Genomic DNA, 12,039 nt, shown 5'->3' with positions numbered 1-12,039 from the left:
AAACTCTAAAATTTGAAGCTCCACAGCCGACCGGAACCGGAATTGGGGAAATCTGATTTCTCCGTCACTTCTTCTCCAATGATCATGAAACTGCACCAAATGGACCTCCTTGTAGTCTCCAACAATCAGCCAAAGAAGCCCCTTTGATGGGCTTTTGGATCGCAAAATTGAAGAGGGGGAGAGGAAGTTGCGTTTGGCTTAGGTTTCCAAGGGGTTTCGAATACCCTGTTCGATTGTTTTTTTTTTTTTTTTTTTCTTTGTTATAAACAGTGCTTTAAAAAAAAAAAAAAAAACGCAGCGTAGTTACGCTATTTGGTATGCTACGAGCGCTACTATATATATATATATATATATATATATATCATGCAGTGCTCGATACCTTGCATTATGCCTCCTTTGAGACAATAGTTCTGTTTATTACTGTTACTCCAGATCCTCTTCTATGCCGTGCTGTCAGATCTGGAAATGTACAATCTGCTCCTTTTATCTTAACCAAATTTAACACTTCCATGACTTTTTGATGGTTACCCTTTGTAAATAGGATCCATGGAACCAGGCTTGCAGAGATGCCGTTCATTGGGACGCGTCATATGTATAGGCGTCAAGGGATGTGCCGTCGACTTCTCAATGCAATAGAATCGGTAAATTGTATAGAGTTATTATTATTATTATTATTTATTGATGATTACTTTGAATAAGTGTTTTTTTTTTTTTCATGTCAAGGTCCTATCGCTGTTTAAGTATGTTTAAAACTTCTGCTGAACTTCCAATTTATCTTAATAAACTCACTGTGAGCAGATTTAAGATTGTGTAGTTATTTTCTTCCGTGTTTTAAATAGTGAATAGCGTGTAGCGTAGCATTCACCCCTCTGAAGCTTGTAGCGTAAGCTACACACTACCATACTTTTAATCAAGGTTGTCCTTGGTTGCACCGAATTCATGATGTTGTGCACCAAATTAGGCTGATTAATAGTGAATTTCAACAAAAAAAAATCATGATATGTGGTGCAATTCAACGCAACATAAATTAATAGGAAAGGGCAATGATTAAGTATAAAGGTAAAGAAAGAGCAACAAAACTGATTTGATATTGTTACTTATATTATTTTACTAAAAGCATTGAAAAGATTAACTAATTTTTATTGAAAATTGAGAAACGTAACAAAATCATTGAAAACATTACTTGATTTTAATTAAGGTTGTAGTGAAAAATAACTTGTAATGTGAGCTATGTAGCATATAGCATAGTCTATGAAGCGTGAAGCGTATGCAAATTACCATATAGCGTAGACAAATTATGCGACTTAAGCTATTTTCATGAGCTATGTAACGTTAAGGCTAAGCTACGCTACATAGCATAAGCTACACGCTACATAGCGTAGCTATTTAAAACACTGGTTTTCTTGGCTGGTTCTTATTGGTTTTACATCCTTCCATTTGCCTATCTCCAGATTCTCTGCCTGGCTTAACAGTAAAGTATATTCAGTCTGCTCTCCACCTGTTTGTTGCTCTTCTAATTTCAGCTATTCACCTATCCTGGACCTCCATTTTATTATTTTCAAGCTTGATAGCTTCATGTCCCCAAGTAAATTCAAAAGTTATTGGTCTATGTATTTGTTTTACTAATCTACTATAACTTTCAGTTATCCATTGTTAGTAAATTATGTCCCTTACCTGGATTGAGGAAAGGGACTCTGCAGCCTTTCACTACATCTGGTTGCTTGAAGGGTATGGTCACTGTGGTCAGACGCTGCTTCAATCTACCTATTGAAACCAGCTTTTGGAACTGCATCTGGCCAGAGCATTCAACAATCGATAGGGGCATCTCACACATAGCTATCAGATTCACTGGATCATCCTGTGTGCTGATTATATTGATCTCTCTTCACTGGTTATGAGTTCATTGGTTTGGATTGTGCAAAATTCCCTACTCCTAAATTCAACAAAGTTTGCTTGGTCACCCTTCAAAAAAAAAAAAAAATTTGTTTGCTTGGTCAGGAGATCTGGTTTAATACAACTGTGAAATGAATACATATTGTCCAAAGTTTGGCTCAAGAACCAAATATATGACAGCCAATATGATTTAAAAGTACTTTTGTGAACTATATAAAAAAAAAAGTTTGAATATGTTATATTTCTTTACCCATATCTTATATTTCATTGATGGCTTGAATGGTTTGCATCTCTCGTCGCTTCTCTACCCATATCTTATAGTTCCTTGCAAGTGGATATGTGTGAGCTGCCAGAGGCGGGATTTTTTTTGGATAGCATTAGGGCTAGAAGGTGGTGATTCTGTTGAAGTTGAAACGATGCTGTAAGATTGCAAGAATGAATTGATAGTCTGCTACCATTCAAAAAGAAAAAGAAAAAGAAAGAAAGGGTCTGCTGAACTCCACCTCCTCCCCTCCCCTTTACTGGGACTGAAAAAAAAGAAAGTAGAAGAAGAAGAACATCCTTGTAGAGTTGTGCTTTAGTGCACTTCGTAGGAGGTTTAAGGACATGGTTTTGGATAGCGGTATTGGGGGCATATCAGCCTGGTTGAAAAAACAATACGATACGGGCATCACGTATTGGTATTGGCCTGTATCAAACAATGTCGGCTTGTATCAATTGATTTTTTAAAGCCAAGGAATTAAGTAAATGTATCAAAAGAAGGGAAACAATGAGATACTCAAGAATCTATCATTTCTTTGTATTTGGAACATGTATATGATGATGTATCGGACCTTTCTTTCAAATGGGCTATAATTATAAATCAAACATGATTTGATAAATTAGAGCCCATTACTAGGGTGTCAACAGCAGGGTTAGGGCTAGGCCAAGCTCTGTCCAAGCCTGGCCTGCATTGTTCAACATAGGCCTGTGCTCGGCTTGAGCCCATCAACCCTAGATTTCCAGGTCAGTACATTTCAATCTGATCTTTTCTCTCGGATTCTCTTCTATATACATTTTCTGATTCTGATTCTGTTGCTCTATCCTGTTTTGATGTGTTTTCCATCATAGATTCCGTGTTTAGCCCTTCCCATGACGATCTTACTGTTTGGGAGATTCTTCGTCAGCGATTCTTTCACGTCTGGGGTCATGGAGTCAGGCCCCGTCCTGCAGATGATCTTGTTGAATAGCTCTGAGATCAGAACACCACGGCCATCCTATCAAACTGATCGATGGAATGGAGATGTGTTTGGTTTGCTAGATTCCAAGATCAGAACACATTTGGGATCCCCCCCAACCCCCACCCCCCTAAAAAAAAAAAAAAAAAAGACAAACAAACAAAAAACAAATCTATTTTGATATACAGGAGTGATCTATGTTGGTTTTTCTCTCCAAAGGCATTCCTTCAATGAGTTGGGCAGATTGTTTGGTCATGTTAAATGGAGACCAAGAATTCTGCTACTTGGAGTTGGTACAAGTTGAAGGCTCTAAAAGGGCAAGGGGAAGGCCTGACGTGGGTGGAGGTAGTAAGAAAGAAATTGATGACCTATGGTCTAATCGAAGTTATGGCCCTTGATAGAGTGGAATGCCAGAATCGGAATCATGAAGTAGACAACAATTAGATGGGATAATGCTTAGATTATGATGATGATGATTTCATGGGTCTGATATGCAGTCTACAATTAATGATTTAATGAATGCTTGAGATGTGATGATTGTCCTTGTTTGGTCAATTTATGCTTCTGTTTCTTCCATTCATGTTATAGTTTGCTGAATGGTAGAGATACATTTGCACTTTCTTCTTCATCTTTCTAGATTTGTTTTTTTTCTCCTTTTGACAATAATTGTTGCATTGATCCTATTTGCAGGCACTCTGCTCCCTCAATGTTGAGAAACTGATCATACCAGCTATTTCAGAACTCATGCATACATGGACTACAGTTTTTGACTTTAAGCCTCTCAAGGAATCACACAGGCAAGAATTGAGGTCTATGAATCTGGTGGTATTCCCAAGTACGGATATGTTACAGAAAGCTTTGCTAAAGCATGATTTCACCAAAGGAAATACGACTGCTAGTGCAGGTAATATCCCATATTATATTTATTATAATTTCATCAATTCTCATCATTACTACCTGTCTTTATTTTTATTTTTAATTTTTTGGTGTGGCTGTGTCTGTTAGCTGTGGAGACCATTCAACTAAAAAACAATAATCGTGATGCACCTGAGGTGGCAAGTGTGGCTTCTTTTACAGGGCTTGACGTTCATGCTTGTGATGGTGATATTCCCAATCAGTTGAATGATCTAGAAGACAGAGCTGCTGCTGTTGACGCACCTAGTCTTCGTGCTTGTCATGATTCCCCAGTTAATACTCATGAAGCTCCTGAATCTAATCTTCAAGCTGATGGAACTGTATGCTCTACATCCAAGCCACAGGAAAAGTCTCCAGAGTCTGCTCCTGATGTGGCTTTTCTCCTTCAGACTGATGATGTTTATCATGGTAGCCCTGATGGGGAAAATCAATCTCTCGTCTCTGGTAAGAGCATGGTACATGATACTGATGAGGGAAAAGTTGAAGATGCTGCCTTGCCTAATGGCTATGGTTTAGGTGAAGGATCTTGGCACACCACTGCTGAAATTGTCACTTGCTCCCTGGATGATGCTTCTGAGAACTTTCAAGCTTCTGGTGAGAGAGCCTTGCATCATAAAATTAGTCCACATACTACTCAATTCCAGGATGCTGCTCCTGCATATAAATTTCAAGCTTCTGGTGAGAGAGCCGTGCATCATAAAATTAGTCCAGATACTACTCAATTCCTCGATGCTGCTTCTGCATATAAATTTCAAGCTTCTGGTGAGATTTTGCAAGATCAGCTCGAGTTGGTGCAAAAGGTCTCTGAGGCTGCTTCTGCTTCTGCTTCTGCTTCTGCTTCAGCCCTTTCCCTTCCTACTGATGATACAACTCATCCTGATATGCTGGATGTGGCCCACAAATCTCTCATTTGTTCTTCTGATGGAACAACTTGAGTTTTAGTGGAGCAGTGCATGCTACTGTTTAAGTAAACAATGATTTTCCTGCTGTCAAACATAATTCTCGTGATTTGGGCAGTGATTCGGTATGCTGTACTTTCGAGGCAGTGGTTGGTGAATCTTTAAAAGCAGCTTCTGAGTCGAGTTTTGAGTTGCTGGTCAAGTCTCTTGGCTCTTCTTCTGATATGTCTCCTCTCTGATTCTAGTGCGGTTTCTCACAACGCGAATGAGGTGCTAAAAGAATCTCTTGTGCTTTTCCCTGCTGAATGTAACCCTCACAAGAGAGGAACTGTTCCAGATATGTATGAGATAGGTGTTGGGAGTAGATGAGTTGAGCTGAATGACCATGCTTTTGGCAAGGTTTCTGTACACTGCTATTGCTGAGATTACTACTGATCCCCTGGGGGCTCAGCAACAGATTTCTGGTGGGAGTGGTAATGTTCATTGTAACTATGAGTCACTGAAATCCAGTGCATGTGGCTTCAGTTGTTCAGCATGGTTCACCTGTGACAAATAAATCTGCCGTGACTTCGATTGAGTAGGATCTTCTTCATACTTCGAATGAGGGTACACTTCATAAAATAAAAGGTGAAGTTGCTGCTGTTGAACTGGATTTCTCTGCTTTTGCTGACAATTCCTTATGCCACATAGCTGTGGTGATCACTAAATCTCCAGATGTTGTGCCTTAGTGTCTAACTTGCAAGCTGCAGGTATGGATGCAGTTCAGTGTAATTCTGAGTATCTATAGAACTTGCCAAGGTTTGTTTCTAGTGTGGATTGTCTCATCTGGAGGGGGCCATGCATGTGATATTTCTGAGATGATAACTAGATCAGGACAGGCCATGTGTTGTTCCCGTCCATGCTTCTGCAGAGCATATTATTTTTGATAATGACTTAGTTGCTCCACCATTCATGCCATTGGAAAGGTCAGTGTAGCGTTACCAATAGTCAGTTACTGCAAACACATTCATGCCGTTGGAAAGGTCAGTGTAGCGTTACCAATAGTCAGTTGCTGCAAACACATTCATGCCATTGGAAAGGTCAGTATAGCATTACCAATAGTCAGCTACTGCAAACACATTCATGCCGTTGGAAAGGTCGGTGTAGCATTACCAATAGTCAGTTACTGCAAACACATTTTCAGTTGAAAACTCAATATTGAAGACATCGCTCCCATAATGGACTTCATGGGCATATGCAATTCTGTTATTTCAATCTGCTGAACATCTGTTGCTTGAGCTTTTGCTTGTGGGTGATGCAGTACAATTACAGGAGGGAACCACCAGTGTGCCTAATATCCATGTAAGTCTACTGCCTTGTTTTATCCTAACACGCGTAGTATGCCTGTTTTTTGTGTGTGTGTGTGTGTGTGTGTGTGTGTGTGTGTGTGTGTGTGTGTGTTTGTGTGTGTGTGTGTTCATAACCATGTGATTGAGCATATTATCCATTGGAAAGGTCAATCTAGCGTTTACATGGTTCCTCTGAAAATGTATTTCAGTTGAAAACTAAATAGGGAAGACACCACTCCCATGACAAACTTCATGTAATAATCAACTTTCCTGATATAACATTCTCTGTCATTTCAATCTGCTGAACCATCTGTTAGTAGAGCTTGTGATTGTGAATGATGCATTACAGTTGGAACAACCAGTGAGGCCTATGTCTCCATACAATTATACTACCTTTTTTTTATTTTTTAATTTATTTTTCGTACACAGATAAGTTAAGCATGCCTGTTCTCATGTGCCGTTGTGTGTGAGCTCTTAGGTATATTGTGTATGTACTTGACCATGTGATTGATCATATAATTCAAATTTACCGATGTTCTTCCTCTGAATTCATTCAGAGAATCAGAAACAAAGCAAGCACTTGGCTTCCATAAAATTTTAGGACCTTTGTACAACCTATTTAACAGTGATTTGGTTTATACTCTAATTTGCTGTTACCATCCTTAATGGCAGTAATTGCACTTTCTTTAGGGGCTGTTTGATTTTCAATTTACCTTGGTAAATAAAGGTAAATATGTAATAATGACTTCCTCCACCCATTTGCTCCAAATAAAATAAAATACTTCCTCCATCCGTTTGCAAGAGATGGAAATGGGCAATGCTTTTCACCTCGAAATGGGTCTAGAAAGGACCTTGGTAGCACTGATTTAAATGTGGGCCCCACCATGATGTATGTGACTTATCTGCACCGTCTATCTGTTTTACCAGCACATTTTAGGGCATGAGCCCAAAATTGAGGTACATCCAAATCTTAAGTGGACCACACCTCAAGAAATAGTGGTCCTAAAGACGTCCACCGTTGAAAGTTGTCTCCTTCCTAGGGCCCACATTGATGTTTATTTGTCATCCAACCTGTTCATAAGGTCACACAGTCATGGATAAAGGGAAAACAAAAATATCAGCTTGATCCAAAACTTCTAGGGCCCCCAAGAAGTTTTCAACGGTAGGCATTCAATTCCCACTGTTTCCTGTGGTGTGGTTCACTTGAGCTTTGGATTTGCCTCATTTTTCAACTCATGCCCTAAAATGAGCTGGCAAAAGGGTTGAGCAGTGTAGATAAGACACATACATCACGGTGGGCCCCACAGTTTTAACGTTTTTCCTTGGGTTACGTGATAGAATGCTATTAAAGAGGTGCTGTCAACGTCACCTTGGGAAGCTAGCCAGAATTACAAAAGTACATAATTATTAATTTATTACTTATTCATGCTGAATTACAGTTGGAATTAGAAAATCAAACAGCCCCTTAATGTAAAATGTAAGGGTTAGGGTCTATCTCAGTGTATTTTCCCACGTGAGCATTAGCTACCCTCCTAATCACACACGCACGCGCGCACGTACACACACACTCATCCAGGTTGAATTAGATTTGTTTGGCCTAAGCTTTGGTTGGAACCATGTTTAGTTTTCCAACTAGAGGTGGGCATCGAGCCAAGTCGAGTCGAGGTGGGCCAAGCTTGGCTTGGCTTGTCCATGATGTACTCGAACTCAACATTGAAGCTTGGCTTGTTTGCCAAAGCTGTCGAGTCGAGTTCGAGTCGAGTCTAGTTTACCTCGAGTCGAGCTCGAGCTTGTTGGGTGAGAGAATAATGATTCTATTCTTGATCCTCCTCCATTGATGAAAAATTCAAAAATCTTAAGAGAATCAAAGCAAAACCCGATGAAAAAACCAAACAAAGCTTTGAATTGGATGAGGAAACCTATAAGAATCGATCTATTCTTGATCTTCTTCCACTAGCAGAAATCCAAGTACTAGAAAAGAAACAGAGCAGAACACAGATCAGAAATCCAAGTAAAGAGCTCTAGCCAATTAGATCATTGGATTTCCTTGAAGCTTTAACAAATCTGAGAAGAACCCATCTCGAATTTCTTGAGTTTCTCGCCTAAGAAGTAGATCTCAAGAGATTGAAATCATACTACTGTGGAGCCGAAATGAAAACTAGTGGTGGTGGTCGGGGTGGGCGTGCGGCTGGCAATGGGCAAAGAAAGAGAAAAAAGGGAAAGGGAAGGGGGTGCGTGCGGTCGAGTAGAGACTGTAGGGTTTTTTTTTATTTTTTTTATTTTTAAGTTTAAACTTAAAACTGATATTAATATATATATATATATATATATATATATATATATATATATATATATATATATATATATATATACATATATTTAAAATATTTAATATATTTATTAATCGAGCCGAGTCAAGCTCGAGTTCGAGCTTCGAGTCGAGTCGAGTTGAAATGCCCCCTAGTCGAACTTGGCTTGAACTCAACTCGAGCTTCAAATAATTAGCTTGGCTTGGCTCGAATCAGCCATTCAAGCCGAGTCGAGCGAGCTTTTCGAGCTACTTGACTCATGAACAGCCCTATTTCCAACCATTATGACTAATGGATTCATTCATCCATGTCAAACAAGTATAAAAAAATCTTGCTTAGAGGCGTTTCACTCTTTAAACAAGTATTAAAAAATCTTGCTTAGAGGCGTTTAACTCTTTAACATATCTTCTTCTTTTTTTGAAAGGTAACACTACCAGGGTTTGAACCCTGGATCATTCACACACTACACTGTTTCCAGTCTCCACCAGCTCATCTAACAAGTGGGAGACTCTTTAAACAAATCTTACCGCACTGATAATGTGAACATTGCTTATGATTTGCAATCTACTACTGGTAGGTGGGTGTATAGTTAAACTTTACATGTTGTTTTAGGCAAACATTTAATGTTTACTGAATATGTTACCACCTTGTACTAATTGCATACATAGATAAACCCCTTTTTTTCCTGCAAGCTAGTGCTTCTACCATTTTCCTGTTCTGTTTCTCTAGGTTAGAATCTGTCTTGTTGACTGACTTCTACTGCTCACTGTTGTTAATACAGCAAAATTTATCCTGCCTAGTGCATCTTGGATTGATTGGCGAAAAGCAACATACTGCAACAAGTGGGTTATGCATGTGTTTTGAGAAGAAGATGAGGATCTGGAGTTGGAAGCTTTGTCATGCTTCTTACTCTGATTTTGTGGAGTGCATCTCTGTGCAGGCACATGCACAAGTAGAAACCAGAAGGTCGATGGCACCTCTCAGAGAATCCAGGGTACAAAAGAACACGATGCCTTTTGAATCCAGTTTTCTTAAGCATTACAGTGGCGATGCTTGCGCACGTGTCATTTCCTATGATCTAAGCGGCTTAGGTTGCTTAATCTCCTCATTAATGTTGAATAGGAATAATTAATGGCGAAGGTGAAGAAGGGAAACAACATTCCAAGGTGTGTGTGTGTGTGTATATATATATATATCAAGGTGTTCCGTAACAGTAACGGTGGCCGTAACGGCCACCACCTTTACTGTTATGATACGGGCCATAACGGCCGTTACAGCCCCCGTATTGGCCGTTATGGCCATTTTTTAGTTTTTGAAAAATGTACTTCCTGGACCGTTACGGGACCGTTACGGGTCTATTACGGCACGTTTTTCTGTAACGGCCGTTTTGACCCGGTAATGCGTAACGGTTATGACCGTTACTGTTACGTAACGGTCGTTACTTAACCGATTTGGAATACCATGATATATATACACATTATCACACCTTGCGTGCGTTTGATTTTATTTTTTATTTTTGGTTTTGATCAACTATATTCTTCAATCATATTTGCTTTAAATGATGTTTTCAGCAGGCAGGGAGAGGTTATTGCTTGGATTAGCTATCATGCAGTGTGGAAGTTAATAAAGTTTCATCATTTACCAAATCTTCTCCAACCATACAGACTTAAGCAACTAACCAGGGAAGCTGGGAATAGGCGTGTGCCTGAACTTCACAGGGAGGCTGGGAATAGGCATGTGCATGAACTTGCTTCCTTCTTCTACATGTGATCTGTGATTCTGAGTCAACTTACTAGCTATGGCAGTGAAATTTAACATTATTAGCCAGCCGGATAACTGTTCTGTGGAATTGGGTGTTCATGGCCCTGATCTACTAGTGAAACATGTGCCATTTGCTTAAAAAGTTGACTGCCTTGAATGGTGCAAGGAGCTGGTTATGTAGGAAGTGGAATGGTGAAAAGAGTGCATCTTGTAAAGGATAATGCCAACACACCTGGGTTGAAGCTTTGGAGATTTAAAGATGCTCATGTTAATATCTCAGTGATGCAGGTGCTCAAGTAAATTCTTGGCATGAGGCAAATGATTTGAGCATTGAGCATATGGGTTATCTTGAAACAGATTGATAAAAGATTTTTTATCAGTTATGAAGAGGTTTACTAGCCTGACAAACAGTTTGCACAGTTAAGTCATTTTCCTGTTCCAAATCCATCAAGTTGAAGGAATTCGACAAAATTTTTGGGCGTCTTGAAATGGAGCCACAGCATAGCAGCTGTTGGATGTGTTTAAAATGTGTGGGTTCCGTGATGGTGATGCTACCATACCGAGGTACATACATTCCATTGAATCATAAGAAATGCAAAGTTACGTTACATAGAATCATAAGCAATACCAAGTGGGATCTATCTACTAGATATTTCAAGATGATGATTGGACATATTTTGTTTCTCTGGACAATCGTGACTGTTCATTTTCATCTCAGTAATCGGAAGCTTAAGCTCACCTGATTGGCATGATTTTTGCAAAATGGCTTGCTCCTAGTTGTATGAATGAGTGAATGCTTTGGATCGACAATAGGTCACTCTATGTGCTATTTGAAAGTTGGGGAGGGAACTTGTCTATGCGAGTCCAACCCACCCAATAGGCTGGCCCCATCATGAGGATCACCTTGAGCAAAAATCAGCCACATCCACCCATTGAGTGGACCAAAATTGTATTTTACCATTTATCATTGGCTATAAATTGTTTTCTATGGTGTGGTCCACCTAATGAGTGGATGGGGTTGATTTTTGCACTAGTTGATCGGCATGGTGAAGCAAACCTTAGAAGGTTTGAATGTCGCATTTAGTCAAGTTGGAAGTTATCTGATGGGATGGAGTTGGTACCCTTTGTTTTTGCATGCGTGTTAGAGAGAGAGAGAGAGAGATTGTAACAAATTGGTCCCATTTAATGGGTTTGGATCGTGTGATCAGCGTGATTCTTGCACCATAGCTTGATCCTGGTTTGAATGAGTGGTTCAGATTGAGATAAGTCAAGCCAGAGGGAGAGGGATGTATTTCTTGCTTGTAACAAATTGGTCCCATTTAAGGGGTTTGGATCATTTGATCGGCGTGATTCTTGCACCGTGGCTTGCTCCTAGTTGTTTGAATGAATGAATGGTTCAGATTGAGATACGTCAAGCCCTGTGCCATTTAAAAGGTTTGGGGACATTGTCAATGTCCCCATGAAGGTCTGACATGTGGGACCCCAATCATCAATTGGGACCATTCAACATTACCATTGGGAGCTAGCCATGGTGCAAGAATCAAGCTGACAGGATGATTCTAACCATATGGATGAGGACCATTTGTCACAACCATCTATTTCTTAAAGCCATAGATTGCATAGTTTGGATCATCAAACCAGAAAGTGGGATCTATAGGATGGATGGTTCAAGGTGGTGATTGAACCTATTTCATTTATCCACTCAATCTTGATTGTT

The 12,039-nt window shown here is 39.6% G+C and overlaps 1 protein-coding gene and 1 long non-coding RNA gene across 4 annotated transcripts in view; both read left to right on the top strand.

The window, feature by feature from the left end:
- Positions 1-4,849, top strand: part of LOC131232419 (uncharacterized) — a gene marked incomplete at its 3' end in the record, with an annotated part of 37,291 nt that extends 32,442 nt beyond the window's left edge. The window contains exons 7-9 of the mRNA XM_058228640.1: positions 542-641; positions 3,801-4,014; positions 4,116-4,849. Coding sequence (XP_058084623.1) covers positions 542-641; positions 3,801-4,014; positions 4,116-4,849 — 1,048 coding nt within the window. The remainder of the gene's footprint in view (positions 1-541; positions 642-3,800; positions 4,015-4,115) is intronic.
- LOC131232459 (uncharacterized) lies at positions 4,850-11,071 on the top strand. 3 transcript variants are annotated; one of them, XR_009164854.1, is made up of 3 exons: positions 4,850-6,265; positions 9,343-9,727; positions 10,136-11,071. It is a non-coding gene; the product is annotated as an uncharacterized LOC131232459 (long non-coding RNA). The 3 variants fall into 3 exon arrangements; XR_009164855.1 differs by having other exon boundaries at positions 10,133-11,071; XR_009164856.1 differs by having other exon boundaries at positions 4,850-6,269.
- Positions 11,072-12,039: the final 968 nt, after the last annotated feature.

This window comes from Magnolia sinica, chromosome 18, assembly GCF_029962835.1.
Source record: "Magnolia sinica isolate HGM2019 chromosome 18, MsV1, whole genome shotgun sequence".
Lineage (NCBI taxonomy): Eukaryota > Viridiplantae > Streptophyta > Magnoliopsida > Magnoliales > Magnoliaceae > Magnolia > Magnolia sinica.
The sequence above is the reverse complement of the archived record's forward strand: the minus strand, read 5'-3'. Positions and strand labels throughout refer to the sequence as shown.